Here is a 26,046-nt window from a genome sequence, read left to right on the forward strand (position 1 = left end):
CCATTCTTCCATACATCCATCCATCATTCATCCATCCAAACATCATCCATCCATCCTTCCATCCATTCTTCCATACATCCATCCATCATTCATCCATCCATTCATCATCCATCCATCCATCCTTCCATCCATCCGTCCATCCTTCCATACATCATTCAATTTCAATTCAATTCAACTTTATTTATATAGCGTCAAATCACGGCAATGCCATCTCAAGACGCTTTACAGACAGAGGGGAAAACATAATGAAAGCCAATTCATAACAGCCTATATAAGGAAACCAACAGATTGAGTTGAGTCCAACTCAATCTCCCATCCTGAGCAAGCACACTGGCAACAGTGGGAAGGAAAAAAACTCCCTTTTAACAGGAAGGAAACCTCCGGCAGAACCCGGCTCAGGACAGGCAGACATCTGCCTCTGCTGTGTGGGGGGAAGAGGACAGAAAGACAACAGACAACAGGAACTGCTACACCCGGCCAGGGAGACCTGCTGAGACAGGAGACATACATGTTAATGATGCTACACTGTTATGGGGGGGGGGGGTAAAAGAAAGAGATAAACAGAAAAAGAAAGAAGCTCAGTGTATCAGGAAATGTCCCTCAGCAGTCTAAACCTATAGCAGCATAACTAAGGGATGCTAACCATCCCTAGTTATAGGACTTATCAAAAAGATAAGTCTTCAGCCTAGTCTTAAAGGTGGGGAGGGTGTCTGCTTCCCTAACACTAACTGGGAGCTTATTCCATAAGAGAGGGGCCTGATAACCAAAGGCTCTGCCTCCTGCTCGGCTCTTTGAGACTCTAGGAACCACAAGTAAGTAAGCCTGCAGTCTGCGAACGAAGTACTCTACTTGGTATATAAGGAACTATGAGGTCTTTGATATATCCAGACCTCAGTCCAGGTGGGCGATCCACTAATGCTAAAAGGAGCGGTTTCTCTGAATTCCATTTTGGATGAGATAAATTTAATGTCAGGAATTCAAATGATTTATAGTTAGTTTTGTGCTTAGGATTAATTAAAAATTCTGACTTAAAAATAGCTGCAACACCTCCTCCTCTGCCTGTAGTTCTAGGAATGTGAAAGTTTAAATAGTTAGCTGGCGTAGCTTCATTAATACTAACATAATCCTCTTGCTGTAACCAGGTTTCCGTAAGACAGAATAAATCAATGTGGTGATCACCTATCAAGTCATTGACTAATAAAGACTTATTTGGGAGGGATCTGATATTCAGTAGGCCACACTTTATTGTCTTATTTTCAGATTTTATTAGATCCATTGTTTTTATCTTTATGAGGTTTTCACGATTAACCCCAGAAGTGTTTTTGTGTTGTTTAATTCTTACTGCTGGGGAGTTGTATAAGGTCGGAATGGGGTTTTGGGTGGGCGGCGGCAGGTGGGAAGCTGCAGAAAAGTGTGTAGGACTACAATTCTGCCTCCTGGTCCCAACCCTGAGTTGTCAATTTAGCTGACTAATAAAAGAGTCCATATTGCTAGATAAGAGAGCGGCTCCATCCAACGTGGGATGGATGCCATCTCTCCTAATAAGACCAGGCTTTCCCCAAAAAGCGCTCCAATTATCTATAAAACCCACGTTGTTATCGGGACACCACCTAGACAACCAGCGGTTGAAGGATGACATGCGGCTAAACATGTCATCGCTGATTAAATTTGTCCCCCCCCATCTATCCATCCATCCATCTGTCTATTCATCATCCATCCATCCATCCATCCATCCATCCATCCATCCATCCATCTGTTCATCCATCCATCATCCATTCATGCATCATCCATTTATCTATTCATCATCCATCCATCCATCATCCATCCATCTGTTCACCCATCATCATCCATTCATCCATCATCCATTATCCATTCATCATCCATCCATCCATCTGTTCATCCATCATCATCCATTCATCATCCATTATCCATCCATCTATGCATCATCCATCCTTCCATCCATCCATCCATCTATTCATCATCCATCCATCCATCATCCATCCATCTGTTCATCCCTCATCATCCATTCATCCATCATCCATTATCCATTCATCATCCATCCATCCATCTGTTCATCCATCATCATCCATTCATCATCCATTATCCATCCATCCATCCATCCATCGATTCCATCCATCCATCCATCATCCATCTATCCATCCATCCATCTGTTCATCCATCATCATCCATCTGTCCATCCATTATCCATCCATCTATTCATCATCCATCCATGTATCTATTTATCGTCCATTCATCCATTCATCCATCCATCATCCATCTATCCATCCATCCATCTGTTCATCCATCCATCATCCATTCATGCATCATCCATTATCCATTCATCATCCATCCATCCATCCATCTATTCCTCATCCATCCATCATTCCGGGGTCGGGTTGCAGCCTCAGCAGGGAAACTGGGACCCCCATCAAGTCGTCTTCATCATGTTACTTAAAGCTGATGTCTTGTTGTGTTTTTCATTCAGCAGTTTTTGTTCTGTTCCTGGTTGCAGAACTGAAACCAGCATCAGGACACATTTCTGTTCCTCTGCTGCATTAGTGTCTCGGTTCAATAATAAAACCCGGCTTTGTTTGTTTTTACTACTGCTTCCATTGTCATGCCGTTAATTAGTTGTTGTGCAAACAATATCTGCATATCAGGCTCATGCACGTGTGTGTCGTTTCACCATGACTGGGATCATTTAAAGAGAAGCAGGCGAACAAGACGAGCGCAGAACTACAGAGTTGTCTGCATCTGCTCATCGAAGCGGGTTTATATCAGTAATGTGTGTGAAAAATGTCCAGACTCAGAGTCTGTCGTCCAAAACCAGAAGCAGACAAACAGGAGTTATGCTGCATTAGTGTGTGTGTGTGTGTATGTGTGTGTGTTTGTATGTGTAATCACAGCTCAATCACATGATGCATCACATTGCCTGGTCTGTCTCCATCGCTCTCTTTCACTTCCTCTATTGCACATGGAACCCCCCCCCTTCTAATTTCTTCATCTCCATGTAAACTCCTTCTCTTCCTCCTACTTCATTCATTCATTAACCCTTCCCTGCTGATTTATCCCCTTCTTGTTTCTTATTTCTTTCTCATTATTTAAATAGGAAAGGAGATAAAAGCAAACAAAGATGTGATTAAAAACAGTCAGATCAGGTTTTTTTTTGTCTCATTTAGTCATTTTAATCTGAGTGTAAAGTGTAGATGAGCAGATTTATGTTGTTTTTAAACCTCAAAGCAGGTTCCAGGAATTATTCACTGAAATGTTCACCTCACAAACAGATCTCTCTTTCTTCCCCAGTTTCTACTGCTCCTCTTTCTGTCCGCAGTTCAGTGATTTTATTTTTTCCTGATAGCAGACCGTCCAGCAGGGCTGGGTGAAATGTGCATTTCATAACATAGTGGTGTATTAACTGAACCGCTGTGTTGTAGTTACTGTAAATACAAGCCGTCGCGTGATGCTCATTTTTAGTCTCGGGGCAGGTTACAGGTTTTAGCTCTGCATTAATACACACTTCAGCATTACAGATGATGCATGCTCATAAACAAACTGTTTTCACATTCCTTTGAGTATTAATAAGTCAAAAAGGACGTAAAATGCATGAGATTTAACACCTTGTTTCCAAAACTTTCCTGCTGTAAATACATTAAATCGTTTTCCGAGAGCTTCACCTGACTATTGACTTGTCCCTCTAAAAGACAAACTTGGACATGAAGCAGACATAAAAACATAAAATCTGAGCAACAAATTACAGCAGATGCACCAAGTGCTCGATCTAACATCAGATAGAAACAAAATGCACGACAATAAAATGATGATAAATAAGCAGCAGAGTGCTTTTAGGAGCAGGAAATACCTCCGACTCGGTTCAAACTGACTTCCCCTTCTTCAGCGCCGGGATGCTACATATATTATCCAGACTGCTCAGTTTCATCCCAGCATAATTCTCCCAATGGAGGAAGTTTTGTCCCAGCCATCCTTCTCTTAACTGCTTGGTCCTTTTAATGGTTGCATGGAAGCTGGAGTCTATCCCAACAATCATTAGACGAGAGGCAGGGTACACCTGGACAGGTTGCCAGGTCATCACTGGGCCAAAGCAGAAGAACAAACAGCCATCCACCCTCACAATCAGTCCGAGGGACAATTTAGATGAACCAATTAACCATACCTGCATGTCTTCTGAGAGAACCCACACATACACAGAGAGCAGAGGTGTATAAAGTAAAAGTCCTGCCATGTTTTTGGATCTACTGAAGCATTTAGAACAGATGTTTTCACTCATCTACCTGCAGTGGAGCTGAGCTAATTACATTCAGCTGGTTTAGTGACGAGTTGGATCTGGACTTTTACTTTATGGCACCTGGAGAACATCCAAACTCCAGACAGAAAGACCACTGTTCAAACCCCCGCTCAGGTGTAGGAAACGGAGCAGTACCTCAGGAAAGCATGGGGGGGCAGTGTTGTGCAGTATAGCTCACACACTACGAGCAAAAGGAACAAAGAAGGAGAAGCTACAGTCTATTTAACGGCGCTCTTAGACCGAACGTTATCCTGATCTGTTCGTTACCGTCTGAAAGGTGAACTCTAGACTCTACACTGCCCTCTGCTGGTTGCCTAGCAACCCTTCCAACTTAAAGTGACGTGCATGTATTTAAATACATCATCAGAGCATGAATGAGACCTCCGAGCTGAATCTTTCTGTCCTCTGTATGTTTCCAGTCTATAAATGCAGAACCTGAACACCTCATCAGTCTCACCTGCGAGAATCACAGCAGATGCCTGTCTCTGCACAGTACACAGGTCCGATCCCGGCCGAGCGGGCGAGCGAGCTGGCCATGGGGGGAGGTCGCAGCGAGACCTCGACCCTGAGCGGGGCAGGAGGGGGTCAGGGCATGACCACTACCCAGAATTCTCAGCGGCCCAATGCCTGCTGCTTTTGCTGGTGCTGCTGTTGCAGCTGTTCATGGTAAGACACAAGCACGCACACACACACACACACACACTCACAAAGCACACAAAGCAACATGATTTTAGAATGCGTGCGGACACACACTCTCAGAGGCGGACAGATGAGGATTGTTAAACTTGTTAGAAGCTGAAATATACCTGACTGTTGATGCAGCCTGTCATCATCTGGTCAGCAGGAAGAAGTGGATTCTGTGTTTTAATGAAGGAGTTTGTGTCAAACGTTTGGCCAGTGTCATATCTGTCTGAGTCAATAGAAGCTCTGCAAGGACCAAAGTCCACTCCAGAGACACCGTGTTTGTAGCTCCAGCTTTTCTATTACTGTAACGGATCCTGCATTCACAACAGGTTAGTCTGCCAGACTGTCCAATCGGGGTTCAGCAACTGTGTTCACACTGAACTTCTCAAACGTGTCACAATGTGTCACTCTCCATCAGAGGCAGGAAAACATGGAGCTGCTTCCAGTCCTAGTCCTGGGTGGATCAGGTCTGAGTGGTCTGGGTGGATCAGATCCTAGTGGTCTGAGTGGATCACGTCCTAGAGGTCTGGGTGGATCAGGTCCTAGTGGTCTGAGTGGATCAGATCCTAGTGGTCTGGGTGGATTAGATCCTAGTGGTCTGAGTGGATCAGATCCTTGTGGTCTGAGTGGATCAGATCCTAGTGGTCTGAGTGGATCAGGTCCTAGTGGTCTGGATGGATCAGGTCCTAGTGGTCTGTGTGGATCAGGTCTGAGTGGTCTGAGTGGATCAGATCCTAGTGGTCTGAGTGGATCAGGTCCTAGTGGTCTGAGTGGATCAGGTCCTAGTGGTCTGTGTGGATCAGGTCTGAGTGGTCTGAGTGGATCAGATCCTAGTGGTCTGAGTGGATCAGATCCTAGTGGTCTGAGTGGATCAGGTCCTAGTGGTCTGGATGGATCAGGTCCTAGTGGCCTGGTTGGATCAGGTCCTAGTGGTCTGGATGAATCAGGTCCTGGTGGTCTGGGTGGATCAGGTCCTAGTGGTCTGTGTGGATCAGATCCTAGTGGTCTGGGTGGATCAGATCCTAGTGGTCTGTGTGGATCAGATCCTAGTGGTCTGAGTGGATCAGGTCCTAGTGGTCTGGATGGATCAGGTCCTAGTGGCCTGGTTGGATCAGGTCCTAGTGGTCTGAGTGGATCAGATCCTAGTGGTCTGAGTGGATCAGGTCCTAGTGGTCTGGGTGGATCAGGTCCTAGTGGTCTGGGTGGATCAGGTCCTAGTGGTCTGGGTGGATCAGATCCTAGTGGTCTGGGTGGATCAGGTCCTAGTGGTCTGGGTGGATCAGATCCTAGTGGTCTGGGTGGATCAGGTCCTAGTGGTCTGGGTGGATCAGATCCTAGTGGTCTGGGTTGATCAGATCCTAGTGGTCTGGGTGGATCAGGTCCTAGTGGTCTGGGTTGATCAGATCCTAGTGGTCTGGGTGGATCAGGTCCTAGTGGTCTGGGTTGATCAGATCCTAGTGGTCTGGGTGGATCAGATCCTAGTGGTCTGGGTTGATCAGATCCTAGTGGTCTGGGTGGATCAGGTCCTAGTGGTCTGGGTTGATCAGATCCTAGTGGTCTGGGTGGATCAGGTCCTAGTGGTCTGGGTTGATCAGATCCTAGTGGTCTGGATGGATCAGATCCTAGTGGTCTGGGTTGATCAGATCCCAGTGGTCTGGGTGGATCAGATCCTAGTGGTCTGGGTGGATCAGATCCTAGTGGTCTGGGTGGATCAGATCAGATCCTAGTGGTCTGGGTGGATCAGATCCTAGTGGTCTGGGTTGATCAGATCCTAGTGGTCTGGGTGGATCAGGTCCTAGTGGTCTGGGTTGATCAGATCCTAGTGGTCTGGGTGGATCAGGTCCTAGTGGTCTGGGTTGATCAGATCCTAGTGGTCTGGGTGGATCAGATCCTAGTGGTCTGGGTTGATCAGATCCTAGTGGTCTGGGTGGATCAGGTCCTAGTGGTCTGGGTGGATCAGGTCCTAGTGGTCTGGGTGGATCAGGTCCTAGTGGTCTGGGTGGATCAGATCCTAGTGGTCTGGGTGGATCAGATCCTAGTGGTCTGTGTGGATCAGGTCCTAGTGGTCTGGGTTGATCAGATCCTAGTGGTCTGGGTTGATCAGATCCTAGTGGTCTGGGTGGATCAGATCAGATCCTAGTGGTCTGGGTGGATCAGGTCCTAGTGGTCTGGGTGGATCAGATCCTAGAGGTCTGGGTGGATCAGATCCTAGTGGTCTGTGTGGATCAGATCCTAGTGGTCTGGGTGGATCAGATCCTAGTGGTCTGGGTGGATCAGATCAGATCCTAGTGGTCTGGGTGGATCAGGTCCTAGTGGTCTGGGTGGATCAGATCCTAGTGGTCTGTGTGGATCAGGTCCTAGTGGTCTGGGTTGATCAGATCCTAGTGGTCTGGGTGGATCAGATCCTAGTGGTCTGTGTGGATCAGATCCTAGTGGTCTGGATGGATCAGGTCCTAGTGGCCTGGTTGGATCAGGTCCTAGTGGTCTGAGTGGATCAGATCCTAGTGGTCTGGGTGGATCAGATCCTAGTGGTCTGTGTGGATCAGATCCTAGTGGTCTGGGTGGATCAGATCCTAGTGGTCTGGGTGGATCAGGTCCTAGTGGTCTGGGTGGATCAGATCCTAGTGGTCTGGGTGGATCAGGTCCTAGTGGTCTGGGTGGATCAGATCCTAGTGGTCTGGGTGGATCAGATCAGATCCTAGTGGTCTGGGTGGATCAGATCCTAGTGGTCTGGGTTGATCAGATCCTAGTGGTCTGGGTGGATCAGGTCCTAGTGGTCTGGGTTGATCAGATCCTAGTGGTCTGGGTGGATCAGGTCCTAGTGGTCTGGGTTGATCAGATCCTAGTGGTCTGGGTGGATCAGGTCCTAGTGGTCTGGGTTGATCAGATCCTAGTGGTCTGGATGGATCAGATCCTAGTGGTCTGGGTTGATCAGATCCTAGTGGTCTGGGTGGATCAGATCCTAGTGGTCTGGGTGGATCAGATCCTAGTGGTCTGTGTGGATCAGGTCCTAGTGGTCTGGGTTGATCAGATCCTAGTGGTCTGGGTTGATCAGATCCTAGTGGTCTGGGTGGATCAGATCAGATCCTAGTGGTCTGGGTGGATCAGGTCCTAGTGGTCTGGGTGGATCAGATCCTAGAGGTCTGGGTGGATCAGATCCTAGTGGTCTGTGTGGATCAGATCCTAGTGGTCTGGGTGGATCAGATCCTAGTGGTCTGGGTGGATCAGATCCTAGTGGTCTGGGTGGATCAGATCAGATCCTAGTGGTCTGGGTGGATCAGGTCCTAGTGGTCTGGGTGGATCAGATCCTAGTGGTCTGTGTGGATCAGATCCTAGTGGTCTGGGTGGATCAGATCCTAGTGGTCTGTGTGGATCAGATCCTAGTGGTCTGGGTGGATCAGATCCTAGTGGTCTGGGTGGATCAGATCCTAGTGGTCTGGGTGGATCAGATCCTAGTGGTCTGGGTGGATCAGATCCTAGTGGTCTGGGTGGATCAGATCCTAGAGGTCTGGGTGGATCAGATCCTAGTGGTCTAACTTTTCCATAACTTTTCTGGATTTTTGTGAAGTTTAAGATTATATTTGATTTGTTTTAAGAAAAGTCGCGTCCAAACCTGAGACGTGATAACGTCCTCCTGAGCGACGTCACGTTGATGTGAAAGGAACGCGTGTCCTGTAAGGTGGCTGAGTGTGTAAGCATGTTGTGTGTCTGAAAGCCGTTTTATCATGTCAGTCTCACCATCAGGAATGAAGAGGAGAGACGGAAGCCGGGGAGGAGGAAGACGATACCAAGTGGTACCAAGATGGAAACCATACCAAACTGTGAAGCTTGGTGAGTCTTGCACCAAGACTCTGGCATATCATTACGACTGGAAAACAAACTTGGGCTTGAATATTATCACAAAGGGCCTGAATAAATAAAAATTATCAGAGTGCATTTTTAATACTATGACATACTATGACACTGCATTGTTTCAATCACTGTGCAAGAGAATGATGATACTACATGGACTTGAGATGCAGAAGTAGATGACACCACAGGTGGACCTAGTGAACCTAATCCACCAAAAGCAACTTAGTTTTTCAGCCTGGCATTTAGAAGACGGATGATGGTATGTATCCCTCAAGCTCATCAAAATAAACAACTTTCCTTCCTCTAACAGCACCAAACCCTCGATGGAGGAGATCCGGATTTGGTCCCAGTCATTTGACAAGCTGATGAGGAACCCTGCAGGTCGAAACGTTTTCCGGGAATTCCTGCGAACGGAATACAGCGAGGAAAACATGCTGTTCTGGCTGGCCTGCGAAGACCTCAAGCAAGAAGCCAACAAGAACGCCATTGAGGAAAAGGCCCGTTCCATATATGAGGACTACATTTCTATACTGTCTCCAAAAGAGGTAAAGTTGAGTCAGAAAAGGATTAATCTAATGGATTTCTACTTTACAGGATGTCAACTATAAATAGCATGTAATTAGGTTCATTGAAATGCATGCATTTGCTTATTTTTCATGTTTAATGAAGAGCATTTTTGGAGAGCGTATCGTGCCCTAAAGCAGCTAAAGGTATATCCAAAACCTTAAGTTAATGCGAAAAATGTAAGACATCATCATGACATGAAGCTGCAGATAGCAGAATTTAAGAGTGGGGTAAGAGAGTTCTGTAAGTTTCCTGGTTTCAGAACAGCTGATTCAGATAAACGAGCTACTGAGCAGAATTTGATCAGCCACCGAAGGTTACTCAGGTGTGTTTTAGCAGGAAACAAATCATACTGCTGGACCGACCATGTAGACCGACGATCAATACATCATGATGAGAATCTCCCGTTCCACCTCATCACCATGAGAATCTCCCGTTCCACCTCATCATGATGAGAATCTCCCGTTCCACCTCATCACCATGAGAATCTCCCGTTCCACCTCATCATGATGAGAATCTCCCATTCCACCTCATCACCATGAGAATCTCCCGTTCCACCTCATCATGATGAGAATCTCCCGTTCCACCTCATCACCATGAGAATCTCCCGTTCCACCTCATCATGATGAGAATCTCCCATTCCACCACATCATGATGAGAATCTCCCGTTCCACCTCATCACCATGAGAATCTCCCGTTCCACCTCATCATGATGAGAATCTCCCGTTCCACCTCATCACCATGAGAATCTCCCGTTCCACCTCATCATGATAAGAATCTCCCGTTCCACCTCATCACCATGAGAATCTCCCGTTCCACCTCATCATGATGAGAATCTCCCGTTCCACCTCATCACCATGAGAATCTCCCGTTCCACCTCATGATGAGAATCTCCCGTTCCACCTCATCATGATGAGAATCTCCCGTTCCACCTCATCACCATGAGAATCTCCCGTTCCACCTCATCACCATGAGAATCTCCCGTTCCACCTCATCACCATGAGAATCTCCCGTTCCACCTCATCATGATGAGAATCTCCCGTTCCACCACATCATGATGAGAATCTCCCGTTCCACCTCATCACCATGAGAATCTCCCGTTCCACCTCATCATGATGAGAATCTCCCATTCCACCACATCATGATGAGAATCTCCCGTTCCACCTCATCACCATGAGAATCTCCCGTTCCACCACATCATGATGAGAATCTCCCATTCCACCACATCATGATGAGAATCTCCCGTTCCACCTCATCACCATGAGAATCTCCCGTTCCACCTCATCATGATGAGAATCTCCCGTTCCACCACATCATGATGAGAATCTCCCATTCCACCACATCATGATTAGAATCTCCCGTTCCACCTCATCATGATGAAAATCTCCTGTTCCACCTCATCATGATGAGAATCTCCCGTTCCACCACACCATGATGAGAATCTCCTGTTCCACCTCATCACCATGAGAATCTCCCATTCCGCCTCATCACCATGAGAATCTCCTTTTCCACCTCATCATGATGAGAATCTCCTGTTCCACCTCATCATGATGAGAACCTCCCGTTCCACCACATCATGATGAGAATCTCCTGTTCCACCTCATCACCATGAGAATCTCCCATTCCGCCTCATCACCATGAGAATCCCCCGTTCCACCTCATCACCATGAGAATCTCCCGTTCCACCTCATCATGAGAATCTCCCATTCCACCTCATCACCATGAGAATCTCCTGTTCCACCTCATCACCATGAGAATCTCCCATTCCGCCTCATCACCATGAGAATCTCCCGTTCCACCTCATCATGAGAATCTCCCATTCCACCTCATCACCATGAGAATCTCCCGTTCCACCTCATCACCATGAGAATCTCCCGTTCCACCTCATAATGATGAGAATCTCCCGTTCCACCTCATCACCATGAGAATCTCCCGTTCCACCTCATCACCATGAGAATCTCCCGTTCCACCTCATCACCATGAGAATCTCCCGTTCCACCTCATAATGATGAGAATCTCCCGTTCCACCTCATCACCATGAGAATCTCCCGTTCCACCTCATCACCATGAGAATCTCCCGTTCCACCTCATCACCATGAGAATCTCCCGTTCCACCTCATCACCATGAAAATCTTCCGTTCCACCTCATCATTATGAGAATCTCCCGTTCCACCTCATCACCATGAGAATCTCCTTTTCCACCTCATCATGATGAGAATCTCCCGTTCCACCACACCATGATGAGAATCTCCCGTTCCGCCTCATCACCATGAGAATCTCCCGTTCCATCTCATCATGATGAGAATCTCCCGTTCCACCTCATCACCATGAGAATCTCCTTTTCCACCTCATCATGATGAGAATCTCCTGTTCCACCTCATCATGATGAGAACCTCCCGTTCCACCACAAAGCTGCTTTGCTGGATGTAGATCTGGTGACTGTGGAGCCGTTGGAGGACAGTGAACTCATCGTCATGGTGGAGATGATGTGAGCTTTGTGACATGGTGCATCATCCTGCTGGAAGTTTCCATCAGAAGATGCTACACTGCGCTCATAAAGGGATGGACATGGTCAGCAGCAGGACTTAAGTAGTCTGTGTGAGACATATAAGCCATTATTACTGGGTTTACTGGTCATCATGAGGTCAGATAACCTGAACCAGTTTTTTTCTTTTTGCTCTCCGTGTTGACCGTGGACATCATCTGCTTGACTGCAGCTAGTTTAAACTCAATGTGTTTTTAACTGCGCCTGCTTTAAGAGTGCTGGAGGCTCTTCTGGTCAGACTTCATCACTGGTAGCTTGTTTTTATGTACAGTTGCCTACGTGTGTGCGTGTGTGTGTGTGTGTGTGTTTACAGGAAGCTATAAATCGCTGCTCTCATCACCTTCTGGCCGTTGATTCTTTTTATAGACACACACATACCAACACACAGTATAACCCGGAGAAATCCAGACATGCGCGTTTGGCTGAGAAGATGGCTGTCTTTCTGCTCTTCTGACCTTGGTTCGATGCCTATTGGTGTGTGTGTGTGTGTGTGTGTTTGTGTGTGTGTTTGTGTGTGTGTGTGTGTGTGTGTGTGTGTGTGCATTTTCACTAAGTAAGAGCAGAGGGAAAACATGAGCAAGAGGTCGTCTTACTATAAATATCTGCTGGTTTCATGGCAGTCGGTCTGAGTGTGTGTGTGTGTGTGTGTGTGTGTGTGTGTGTGTGTGTGTGTGTGTGTGTGTGTGTGTGGGTTCATGCTGTAAATCTGCAGGTTTCTGTTATTAAACCTGCTTTCTGCAACAAGTTGTTGTTAAATTAGCTTGATATAAAAAATGCTGATGGAAATGAAACTCATTCTGAGTTTTCTTGTCTATTGTTCAGTCTAGCTCTTGTGTTGGTGTGTGTTGTAGCACTGGGTTGATTTTTAATGATTTCTTTGGGTGCTGATGCAATTTAAACTGCGATTGTTCAGTATTGCAGATTTTTAGTTTGCTTTTTAAACAGCAGACCTGTAAAAAAAACTGCACAACGACCAAGTTTACCAAGATTCATTCAACAGCAGTATATCTGAACCAGCTGTGTGAACTTAAACTCTGGTTCCAGAAGCTTGAACTGTAAATAAAAGTGCTGGTTTGAGTGTCTGTTGTCTTGCTGCTGCGCTACGATTGGCTGTTAGCTCTACGTTTACCTCGGTGGGCGGTAACATTAGTCGTGTTACTGTCGTACGCCACATGTGCTTTACAGTTTCCAGCTTTCCACATGTCCAGCTCTGCTTTTCCCTTCAAAGCTATAAATGTGTCCAGACTTTTGACATAAAATGTTAGGGTGGAGGATTTATTTCTGCATATTTCTGCAGGTTGTCGCTGTTCTCCGTCTTCTGTTTACGTGTTTTCTAAAACTGATCCTACGTCATGTTACTAGACAGTCGAAGAGAAACATTTCGCCCCCTGCTGGTAAAACGTGGTAACTACTTCTCCATCTGGCATCTAAACATAGAAACATTTAAAACTGAAAAAAAATATAAATATTTTTGACCAAAATAATCGATTTAAAAATTGTAAAAGAAAAAGACACTATTTTTATGTGAATGGACTTTTTTCCCAGGCTCAGTGTATCATGTTGGGTTTCCATGTGAATGAAGCATGGTGTATGAATTAAGTTGGCTTCTCTCTGCTGGACGCATCGCCGTGGAGAGAAACCTTACAGCCTAACAGCAGGAGGCATTAAAAAGCAACTTTCAAAAGACATAAAACAAGACAAATCAAGAAATAAAAGCTGCGCCGTGGGGAGTCCGTTGTTTGGATAAAAAGCGACAAATAAAAACGTTTTTAACCTGATTTAAAGCAGCGGAGAGATTCAGCAGACTCTCACAGTGTTTGTTCCTCATGTGAGGAGCAGAAAAACTGAACCCTGCCTCCGAGTCTTGTTCTGACTCTGGAACCAGGACGTAGACCGGACTCTGATGGTTGGTCTAGAACAAACCAGAAGATCCTGAATGTATTTGGTCTGAAACCATTCAGTTCTTTCCAGCAGACGGGAAACCAGTGTGGAAATCTGAGGACTGGAGTTCTATGATCCAGTTTCCAGGTCTTAGTGAGGTCCGGATCAGCAGCGTTCTGGACTAACAGCAGCTTCCTGATGGACTTTAGGGAGACCTGTAAGGAGACCAGTCGTATAAATCCTGCTGAGTCATCAGTCCTTTATTCCTCCAGATGTTTGTGATAAAGGCGATGTCACATCGGTCTTCATGTGACGCTGAAGTCCAGGTCTGAGTCCAGGACTGGACCAAGATCTCAGACTTTGTTGCTCGTTTTAGCTGAAGCTGATTTTAATCCCAAAAACTGTGATTTCAGTTTGTTTTCATGAACAGAAGAACGTTCTGGAACATCCGGTCGTTAACCTGATCGGACTTTAGCCTCCTGGTCAGAGGATTATTTCTGTGTCGTCAGCATAATTATGATCCAAACTCCAATGTATTTCTTGTTCTTCATCATTCGAGCGGATGGGGGGGGGTGTAGATGTTGAACAGCAGGGGTCCCAGAGAGCAGCTTTATGGCTGCGTATCGATCATAGAGCACGACATATCGCGTCTTATGATGTTGGCTTCTGAGCAGGAACGTGACTCTTCTTCTCTTCCAGTTAACTTAAGTCCGTTTCCCTCCAGGTGAGTCTGGATGCCCGGGTCCGAGAGGTGATCAACAGGAAGATGCAGGACCCAACGCCTCACACGTTTGAAGACGCCCAGCTGCAGATCTACACACTGATGCACAGGGACTCCTACCCACGATTCCTCTCCTCCAGCATCTACAAGTCGCTGGTTCACGGCGGCTCCCGTACCTCCTCTGAGTCCTAGTCCCAGACCAGTTCCACTTCCTGCACTCCCAGGACTGATCCCACTCCTCCCAGTCCGCTTCTCTCTGCCACCTCAGTGTTCCTGTCCTCATCTCCAGTTACTGCCAGGATTTTCCACAGTTCTCCCCTCAACCTGCAGAAAACTCTGTCTTCTGGGATGAATCCTTCCTTTTTCTGTCCTTTTTTAACCCTTTCAGATTCTTAATATTCTCCGTTTTTCTTATTAAATTGTTCGGAAATTGAATCGATCCAGAAATTATTTTGGCTAAAACACCAAATATTAAACACAAAATGTGGAAATATGTGTTAAAACTGAGTCAAAGCTGATTGAATTAATTTAATAACCCTGAACTGGATGAAGAAGGAAGGAAAATGGTAATAAAAAAGAAGAAAATGTAGTTTTATCTGCCAATGTTGATGTCTTAGTAACGTGTTTTAACCTCATTACTGGACGGATCATTTTCCAGTTAGAAACGAACCATTTCTGCTCCGTCATGCATCCATCTTGTCATGCTTCTTTCTTTCTTTCCTCTTTCATCGCCATCTGTCCCATTTCTTTCCGTCTTCTTCCCACCCAGCAGCGACGCGGCGGGAAGGAAAGCAGTTTGGGATGTTAAAGTATTTTTCTGGGAGACGTTCATGACGACGTTGGGAGAAACATTCATCTGTGCCATGAACGCTTGGTGGATTTTATTTTTTTTTACCAGTTCTGCTCTTTCATCTCGCCACCATCCAATCACCGTTCTGATCCAGCTGAAGGTGGACTTCCTGGACCTTCCTGCACATCTTTGCCTTGTTTCTCCTCCTGATCAGGAATGAGGAGAAAAAACAAGGGATGCGACATTGTTTCCTCCTCTTCATCTAGTTTCCCTACTTTCAACTGGAAACCACAGGGTGCTCCCATCATCTCCGGCTCCGAACGCCTCCAGTTTGCTGGATCACTTCTAAACAGATGAAGGAAGGACGAAGTCTCTTCCTTCTGCTGATTTACGAAACAAAGACAAGACTTCTATTTTTTAAACAGAAACTTTATGGAACATTTTATTTGTGTTTTTTTCCACACCTGGATTTTATTTTTGCAAGAACGGGAGAATTCCTCGGAGACCGTACCGATCTTCTCCCAGCCCCACCGACACTGCAATAAAGCACTGGAGTTTAGTAAAAACACACACACACATACACACTTCTGGTATTTGTGTTACTATACTTACAAGGTTTGATGGATTTTTATTTTCTTTAAATTCCATATAAAGAATAGAGCCGATATGTTCAGTATCGGGATAAAATTGGAAAACTTGCGTTTGGATGCTAACGTGTAGCGACAGGACGTGAGTTTACGAAGTCGTGCACCTGTCGGCTTCCATCGGTACAACTCCAGTTGGAATTATTTCATGGCCTGTGAAAACGCCTAAATTGCAGATTCTGCACGCCACTTCGTGTTGCATGCAGGGCGTTGCCATGGATACCCATGCATCTATCAATTAGCAACTACTTAATCCTCTAGTTCCTCCTAAATAGATGTACTTTTCAGTTGAATTGGGTCTGATTGGTTTGTATAAGGCCTTAAAAAAAGAAAACTTACTGTAAAATAACTTAGGCTTTAATGCTCCCAAAACAAGACTAAAGGTGTATTTTAGTTCAAACATTAATGCTTTTATAGGATTGTTTTGGTTAAAGGCTTAAAAACAAGCAGTGATAGAAATTTCACGTTTGTCTAATTTATTCAGGAACAGTTACAGACGTTTTAGACAAGAGGAACAGATTCTCAGGTTCCACACTGTCCATGTACATCATTCATATGATGATGAACCTCTTCTTTATCAGTTTGGCCACTTTAGGCCCATTTATGATCTCTCACTACGTTCCAACAACATCCTCATACTTCCATGTGTTTTTATTATGTTGCCATTGCTAAGTCAGTTTATCCGCTAGAGGGCATTGTTCACTTCCACGCTGTAACATCGGTTGGTAGAGATAACGCTCCACTATAGTAATTAACTACAGTCTAAAAACACCAGAAGAAGAAGAGTAAAAGTCCAAAGGTTTTTGCTGTTCTGCTCAAGTCCTTCAGGTGTTTTTTATTTGGTGGTTTCTACATCCTCCTCTTCTTCTTCTCTGGTTTGTTCCTTTCACTGGTTGTGTGTCAGCTGAACATCTCAACACTGCCTTCATGATTTCTGGTGGTATTACTACGTTTTTTACCTCATGATTGACAGCTAAAAGCTAAAGCTCCTGGAAGACTGACTAAATAATGCAGGAAACTGACTGTGAAACTGTGTATCCATCATTTGCATTGAGCATAACTAAGCCTTAAGCATGGCTGTATAAAAAAAAGATAGGCGGAGCCTCCATGACGTCACCCGTAGGTTTCTGAAGAGGTGAATTGGAGCGCAGTGGGCGGTTCCTACCATCGTCATCTTGGCAGCGCCACGTGTGTCGTCTTTCCCAGAAAATACAAAAGATGGCAGAGATGGAGCTGAGAGGGGGGCTGTGAGCGTGGGGGTGGAAGATTGACTTTTAGCAAACTCCAAACTGCCTGTAGCTAATACCTTAACCGAGCTAACCGAAAGCTAACGGAGGTAAGCAGGCTAATGCTAAGTCACGTTGTTAACTGGTTAAAAACCGCGGTTGTTCTACGTTCTTCTGACTTGAAGTGGGAGATCGCGTACCGGTCAATCAAAAGGACACGCCCCTAAATATGTCGAATTTCAAGATTAAATTACTTTTAAACAGGCGAGTAAGAAAAAAATTCACTCCCCCCACAGTTGTCATGAAGGTAAACCTGATCTGTTAAACCTAAAATGGATTTTTGAACCAGGCTGTAAACATGTTTATTCCTGCTGTAAACATGTTTATTTCTGCTGTAAACATGTTTATATCTGCTGTAAACATGTTTATTTCTGCTGTGAAGTTGGTCTTTTTAACATGGGAGTCTATGGGTATTTGCAGCCCCTAGTGGATGAAGGGGGAACTGCAGTTTTATGTACTTCTGCATCGGCTTCAATTTTAACCACCGGCGGTTGCTGCTTGATCTTAACAAAATCAGACTGGTTAGATTATCATAGTCAATATGTTGTATAATTCTGTCTTTTATCTGCAACTTCTTTAGGTTTTTCAACTAAATACGATCTGCTTTCTTTTCAGAACGTCTTATTTCGATGTTCCGAAGGAAAAGTTTTTTAGAAGGTATCAAGCAGGACAACGGTGTCCCTATCGTTGTTTGGCCTGTTAGCCTTCACTTATCTCGATCAGTCATCTCAACCTAAACTTGCCACCTAAATTTATTAAAACTCAAATTATAATATTTCAATATTAGAAGACGGCTACGTTGAATTGAGACATCAGAACGTAAGAAAACGGCCTGTAAATGGAGCCTTAATCGAGTCATTTAAATGCTAGTTTATTTAGATTGAAGTGTCAGATGAACTCCATATCCATGACTGTGCTGGCGCTAACTGTGATAACAGGACTTTTTACATGTTTATGTATAAATATACAGTTATTCGCTGACTGTACTAAGCAAGGAGGCATCATAACTTAACATATTCGCCTGAGGTTTTATAGGCGGGGCCCAATCACCATCTCCTGGTTTGACTCATAACGACATTTCAGCGAGATCATTTTGGAAAGGAACAAGATTTTTCTGGGGGAAATTTTTTCTCTGTAAAATTCTTGTTTGTGTGGAAATGGCCTCAGTTTGCAGTCAACACGGAGATTTATGTTGCCCAATAACTAAAATATTAATTTATCCATTCATTATCCTATCCCCTGAATCCGATGACGGGCCGCATGGAAGCTGGAGTCTATCCCAGCAGTCTCTGGGCGAAAGGCAGGGTACACCCTGGACAGCTCACCAGTCCATCGCAACTAAAATTATAAAGAAATATTTTATTTAATGCTCAGCATAAGGAAAGCCCTTTAAGAAAATAAGAAAAGCAAATCGCTTGTATTTACAGCAAATAATGTCAGAATGAATGTAGTACAAAACGTATCCACCAGGGGGCAGAAGAGAAGTCTCGGTTTTTACCATAAACAAACATTGAATTCTGTTTTTTAAGTCTTAAAAAGCAGCTATATTTCCTCAAAAACTGCTTGGATAACATTCAGCTGTAATTTAGCTGCTTTTACATGCTTGTTAGAAAGTTTCACAATTTCTTTTTTTATTCTGATTAAATTTTAATTTCAAAATTGGGAACATCAGATTTATAAGCAATAGGAGCCAAAGATTATAAGATTCCTCCTGTCTTTAAAAAACTAAAAAGGTTCCCGTAAGTATAGTAATACAAGTATGTACATATTACACACATACACACACACCAGGGTGGCCTACACAGGCACTGCTGCTGCTGACCTCTGCCTCTGTGACCTCTCACCTTTGACCTCACCACTGTCTGATGCCCACATGGATGACTGCTCCTGATTGGCTGCAGGAGGCCACGCTGCTGATCTGTGGTTGGTCAATTCAGGAAAAGGGGTGGAAGCAAATCCCAGGTGCAAAAACACAAATATAAATAAACAAACAGCTGATAAAATGTGTCTGAGAGACGCTCACACCCAGTGCTTCATGGGAAATGTAGTTTGAGGAGAACAAATGTCTGTAGTTGAGCACGGAGGCAGAGATGAAGATTTTAAAGAAAAAAGATGTCTTCATCAGACTGGTCACTAAGAATGCATTTATCTTAGTATCATTGATGTTATTTATTTTCTATTTTGTTAAAACTGTGATTTTAATTGTACATAAATAAACAGGAACCTTTGAACATCTAATTAGAGTTTTTTTTCTTTATTCTTACTTATCCCAAACGTCTCCCACAGTTTCCATGTAAACCATGTACCTGCTCTCTGGTTAACAGAATAAAAGTTCCTGGAACGGAGTGGAATCATGGCCCACAGCAGGAAAACGTCTCATACGACGTAAATCAGAACTTCTGAGAAGCAGGTTTTAACCACTTTGACATGTGAGGTGCAAGGCTGTGGAAATACTAAGACAGCAACAGCCAACCAACCGTCGCACACTGAAAACATCTAGATCTGAGCCCTCACCGGACACCTTATCAGGACCACCGGGTTGGACCCCATTTCCCTTCAGAACACCCTTAATTCTTGCCTTTACAGTTTAATCAACTCAAATTAGTAAGTTATTGTGCAGAACTTTACTGGTTGTCTGTTTAATTAAACTCAGGTGTGTTGGAGCAGGGAAACCTGCAGGACTGCAACCTGGAGGACCGACCTGAGCAGCCCTGGCAGTCTGAAGTGTGAAAACTGTTTTTAAAGGTATACAGAGGATTGTAGCGGTACATGAAGGTATAGGGGGTGAGGGGTGTGTGTATGTGGGAGTGTGTTGAGGCATGTATGTGTGGGGGTGTATGTATGAGGGAGTGCGGTGGTGTATATGCGGGGTGTGTATAGAGGATTGTAGCGGTACATGAAGGTATAGGGGGTGAGGGGTGTGTGTATGCAGGAGTGTGTGAGGGGTGTTGGGGTGGAGGTTTAGGGGACTGTGATAGTACATGAGTGTGTGGGGTGTAGGAGGTGTGTGGTGGTTTATATGTGGGGGGTTTATGGGGAGTGTAGTGGAGCATGAGTTTGTGGGGGGTAGGGTTGTGTGTAAGGGGGAGTGTGTTAGGGCATGTAGGTGTGGGGGTGGAGGTTTTGGGGAGTGTGATAGTACATGATTGTGTGGGGGGTTGGGGGTGTGGATGAGGGAGTGGTGTGTGTGTGTGTGTGTGTGTGTGTGTGTGTGTGTGTGTGTGTGTGTGTGTGTGTGGGAAGGGGTAAGGGCTTGTGTGTGGATAATCTGGTGTTAAATGCATGGGAGATAGGGGTGTGTATATAGAGGAGTATTGAGATGCATGTGTATGGGGGGTAGTGGCCCGTGTGTAGGGGGGAGTGGGGGGGTGCATGTGTATGTAGGTGTATAGGGGGGTGAAGGGTCATGATTATGAAGGGGGTAGGACTTCAATGAGAGAAGTGGGGAGTTGTGGTGGTTTGTTCTAGGGTAGGTAGAATGAGAAGGGGTGTTTTGTGGTGGGCAGGGGGGGGGTGGGATGTAGGGTTTTGGAGGTGGACGAAACTTTTGGCCGTGTATCTGTTAGAATGGGTGTGTATGTGTATAGATGTATGTGTGGGTCTGTAGGTGTGTGTGTGTGTGTGTAGATGTGTGTGTATACCAGGCTGATGGTGAGGGGGTGTGAATGTGTTGGTGTGTAAAGGAGAAGGGAATGCAACATGTCTCTGGGTGGGGGCGTCTCCTAGGGGTGTGGGGGCGGTGGGCCCTTGGTCTGTCTCTCCTTCTCCCGCCCCTCCTCTTCTTTGCCCCCCCCCCACTTTTGCATGTGGTTCGTTGGTGCCTTCTGGGGCCGGTGGCGGCTCCTTTATTGGTGTTGCTGAGGGCCCTGGTTGTTGGGGCAGCTGCCCTTGGCCTGTCCTGGCCTTCGGGGGCCCCGGGAATGGGGGACGTGCCTCGTGCCGCAGGTGGCTCATCTTCTTGAGGGAGGCACGCTTCCCTCGGGACCTAAATCCCCGGACCCCCCTCCTTCCCTTCTTCCACCACACACAGGCAGGGCGTTGGGAGGTGGACACGTTGATCTGGATGGTGAGAGAGGCCATCAAGGTGGTCTCCATCGCTGCACCCAGCATCGGTTCACCTCCCAGTTTTAATTACACTTAGTCAACATAACACAAAAAACACACACTGACAACACATGGACATATTTTGGGGGGCGGGCCATGCAGTGTGCGGTGGGCGGGGCTGTTTTGGTGGTCCCGCTCCCAACATGATGTGGTTACTTCTTCCCAATTTTAATTGCAAACAACACACACTTCACAATCATTCATAAGCTGGGAGGGAGAGGGTGACAATGGGGTCCTGCCACGCCCCTATTTCTGGCGCTGTGCCGGAGGAGTTTGGGCGGGGGAGTGGTGCTGTTCAGGGGGCCTGGGTCTGGGCTGGCCTGGCGGGGGTGGGACTGCTGCTGGCCCTGGGTGGTGCTGGATCGGCTGCATGTGTGAAGTGGTGGGGGGGCGTTGACAGGGGTGGGGGGTAGTTGTGGGGCCCTGATCGGGGCCCTCCTATCCTCTGCTCCCCCGGGGGTATCTCACAGGGGACACGTTGGGAAAGAAAGGTGAGGGCGTGCATGATCCAATGGATGAAGTGGTGAATGAATGTGTGTGTGTGTGTGTGGGTGCGTGGGTGCGTGGAGGGTCTTGGTGCTCGGGGAGCGCTGCTGGTGCACTGGGGTGCGGCCTGGCTGCCGCTCGGTGGCGGTCTGGGGATCCCGGCCCTCCGTCGGTGTGGGCAGGGCCCTCTGCCTGCGGGGGTGGGGGGTTGCTTCTGGGCTCTTGGGGGCCGTGGGGCCCACGCTCTGTCTGCCCTGGGGGGCCGGCGGGGCCGGTCCTCGCTGGTCCGGGCCTGCTGGGGCCTGTTCCCCCTGACTGCGGGGGACTCTGGCTGGGACCCCCCTCTGCCGCCTCCTGGGTCGGTGCATGGCTGGCTCCGGGGGGGGGCGGTTGGGGTCTGCGCCTGGGGATGGCTGCCGATGGCCCTGGTCTCGGGGGTCCTCCTGGTGTGCGTCTTGCCTTTGTGTGACCACCTTTTCCGGAACACGTTCCACTCTGCATGTTCTGCATGTGACACAGTCACCGAGTCGTCTGCAGGTTTATTCACTAACAGCAGCTAGTTTTCTCATTTCTGTTTGTTTTTCATTTATATTTAACTTTTTACATTCATAGTTTAGTTACTATGATCTAAAGTATGTGTATGTATATGTGTTAATACTGGCGAGTGCGTATATGTTTGTACGTATGTATGTATGTGTGTTTGTGTGTGTGTATGTATACATCTGTAGGTTGTTTTCTTTCTTTTTGTTTTTGGGTTATTTTTTAGGTTTTTTTTTTCTCTCCCTTTATCTCTTTCACTTTTCTTATGAGGTGTTTTTTCTCCTTTCTCTTTCTGTCTTTCGTCTGTCCTCTCTGGTCCAGCAGTACAAACTCTACAATTCAAACAACAATACAAAATAAACATAGAAATAAAATAAAAATTCAGAAAGTCAAGGGGATCATTATATCTATAAAGCTTCCCTTGGCAGAGAAAATTTGCTCAGCAGAACATCCAGACCATCATTCTGCTGCCTAAATGCTGGACAAGACAAAAAAAAAAAAAAAAAAAGTACACCGAGGAAGAAGTACTGACCTCTAGTGGTAGAGATGGGCATAGCAAGGATTTTTCATCCCAAGCACAACAAACCGTTTTCATGATTTCTGCATGTCAGTCACACAAGGTCGAAAGTTTGTAGTGCATCGAATTCATCCATTTTCAATTAATGCAAACTATTTTTTGTTGCGCAGAACCAGATTTAAAGAGGCAAAAGATAACAGAATCACTAGAGTTGCTGAAGGTTCTTCTAACCTGCCAAAAAAGTCTCTGAAACACCTTTAATCCCAGTATTGTCGGCTAAACAAGCCCAGCTGGCCAGTGGGGACAGAGCCAGCTTTGGTTGTGTTTAGGTGGATTTAAAAATCCTTCAGTGGTATTGGACAGTGAATCCGGATGGTCTCCATGCTGTGCCCAGTTTGACATACAAATATACAGGTGTTTCCATGGTAACGAGCAGGTCATCAGAATCTTCCAGGTTGTCATCGAGCCATCAAACAGGCCGAAGCGGGGACATCAGAGACCTGCAGCTCTCGTTTTTTTTTTTTCCTCTGATAACAGAATAAAAATCTGCTTCTGGTCCTTTTATGTTAAGAGGTGGAGCTGAGAGGGGCTGTGAGCGTGGGAAGGATAGCGAACTGTGACCTGCCTGTAGCTAAGAGCTAACCCGGAGATAACAGGAGCTAACCAGCTAACAGAGGTAAGCGGGCTAAAGCTAAAGCCTGTTACATACTCCACGAGAAGCGAGAACTTTTTTCTTGTTCTCGAGGCTCCGAGAAGAAAATGACGTCATTTTCTTCTCGCGGACGTGTTTGAGGACAGTTCTTGACACACCGGGCTGGCAGGACTTTTTTCTTGCGGGGCTGCGAGAAGTATCGTGTGATTGGTCGGACATTGGAGGTGGGCGTGGTTAACACAGAGAAAGCACGAAGCGGAATTGCTGCCTCCGTGTGTTTGCTGTTGCCGGCAAAACGGATTGTTTTGATAAAACAGCTTATCGAGGTGGTGAGAAAGTACGAACATTTTTACATGTGGCATTAAAACACTCGGACCCAGCCGCATGCACGACCCGCCCTGCCGCGGACGAAGCTGCTCATTAAATATGAAACTGAGAGCGGAAACCTCCGCCAAGCACAATGTTAAAGAATCCTTTTAAAACATTCCTGGATCCAAACGGTGATCCGGATCACCACCAGATTTTAATCAGTTCTTCATTTTTACATTTGCAACAACTCTTGAAATATTTATAAAATTCCTCCGTAACCTTTTAAGTTATCTTGAGCAAAAAGACGCCGGGAAAACAACCTCCTCGGCGGAGGTAACAACCGGGTTCATTGCACATAAAACAGACATCGCCTCCCGCAGTGACCCCTCCCCGCTGCAGACCTGCTTCTCCTGGAGGATGTATGGACCTGCCGAACAAGACGTTTTTTCTTGTTTTTGCAAGAACTCAGTTCTTGTTCTCGTGGAGTATTAACAGGCTTTAGTCACGCTGTTAACCAGCTAATAACTGCAGTTGTTCTAAATTCATCCTTCTTGAAGCGGGAGCTTGGACAGATGTCAATCAAAAGGGCACGCCCCTAAATATGCCAAACTATGAGATTACTTTTAAAAGGGCGAGTTAGAAAAAATTCACTCCCCCCACAGTTGTCATGAAAGTAAACCTGACCTATTAAACCTAAAATGGATTTCTGAACCAGGCTGTAAACATGTTTATTTCTGCTGTAAACATGTTTATTCCTGCTGTAAATATGTTTATTTCTGCTGTAAACATGTTTATTCCTGCTGTAAACATGTTTACTTCTGCTGTGAAGTTGGTCTTTTGAACATGGGAGTCTATGGGGATTTGCTCTGTTTTGGAGCTCCTAGTGGATGAAGAGGGAACTGCAGTTTTTGGCACTTCTGCATCAGCTTCACGTTAAACTGTCGGTAATTGCCGGTTGAGTACAGCGATGACTGCGCTACAGGTAACAACCATCTTATTCTATGGTTTGGTGTAGCTACCATCAAGCAAAGCGGCTTCTGCAGTTTTAAAGCAGTTGTTCGTTCATTCAGACACTGTAGTAAAAATCACATATATTCCATTTTCCTGTAATTTAACTTCGGTTTTGCAACACGTTGTACCTTTAAGCTCTTGAATCACTTTCTGAGACTGTTACTTGAAGAGTTACATGAGAAGTGACAGTTAGTTTGGTTGTTTTGAGTAATCACACACTGACACACTTCAGCTCAGCTGTTTTCACTGATGGACCTGCATCACTGCCGACCGCCTTTACACAGGCTGAACGGTCCACGGTCCAGATACTTCCCTTACTCCCAGTGTTCTTCCACCAACAAACCACAAGGGACAAGAGAAGCCTTGTCCAAAAGCCACAGAGACCATAAACAACCTCCAGTACTTTGGTAAAGACTAGCTTTAACTGTTAGCTTCTCATAGCACAGCACTTAGCACATCTGGCAGCTTAAAATAATCTAAATAGCGTACCTACTGTTTATTATTTACTAAATTTTTAACAAATTCATAGCTTAACTATGGGTCAAAAAGTCTGTTCGCACATCAAAAAGCTTAATAAAATCAATCAATTTGCTTTTCAGTCCATTTCAGGCACTTCTTACATATACTTTGGCATTCAGATGTTTACTGCATGAACTCATTTGCATATTTAAAACATGTTTGAACACAATAAGGATCTGTGCTGGTAATTTACAAAGAATTTTCTTATTTAAAATTAATCAAGTAGATCAGCACTTAGATTTATATTAATGTGAAAAAATGCCAGGCAGTAGTTCCACCTTTGTCCGACAAACAGATTACATCGCATAAGACCTGTATATTTATTTGCAGTGTTGTGTACTTATTTAGACGCTTTAGGCCAGTGGTTCCGATCCGTAGGTCCCTGATCCACCAAATGGTACAGATGTAAATTAGCGTAATGCTAACTCTGGTACAATGCATCATATGGCAAAATCATTTGGACATTTCCTCACATGAAAACTGCATCATTTCTGCGTTTTTAACTTTTTTTTTATTAAAAACACGTTGCTGTGCCACTCGAACACAGAAGAAAATTTTAACGTAGCAGAAGAAAGATGGCATATAAAAGTGCGACGTTAGCAGCTCATGCTACAGGCTTTTTATGCTAGACACTGACA

At 45.5% G+C, this 26,046-nt stretch overlaps 1 protein-coding gene across 3 annotated transcripts in view; it reads left to right on the forward strand.

The window, feature by feature from the left end:
- The window catches only part of rgs19 (regulator of G protein signaling 19), a 44,859-nt gene extending 25,377 nt beyond the window's left edge, over positions 1 to 19,482 (forward strand). For 2 of the 3 annotated variants that reach the window (XM_079239383.1, XM_079239385.1), the window contains 4 exons: positions 4,797 to 4,969; positions 8,732 to 8,818; positions 9,150 to 9,384; positions 14,554 to 19,482. In XM_079239383.1, the coding sequence (XP_079095509.1) occupies positions 4,797 to 4,969; positions 8,732 to 8,818; positions 9,150 to 9,384; positions 14,554 to 14,742 (684 nt within the window). In that variant the 3' untranslated portion in view covers positions 14,743 to 19,482. Of the gene's footprint in view, positions 1 to 4,722; positions 4,970 to 8,731; positions 8,819 to 9,149; positions 9,385 to 14,553 lie in introns of all 3 variants that reach the window. The other variant, XM_079239384.1, reaches the window with a different exon arrangement.
- Positions 19,483 to 26,046: the final 6,564 nt, after the last annotated feature.

This window comes from Telmatherina bonti (assembly GCF_933228915.1).
Source record: "Telmatherina bonti genome assembly, chromosome: 4".
Classification (NCBI taxonomy): domain Eukaryota; kingdom Metazoa; phylum Chordata; class Actinopteri; order Atheriniformes; family Telmatherinidae; genus Telmatherina; species Telmatherina bonti.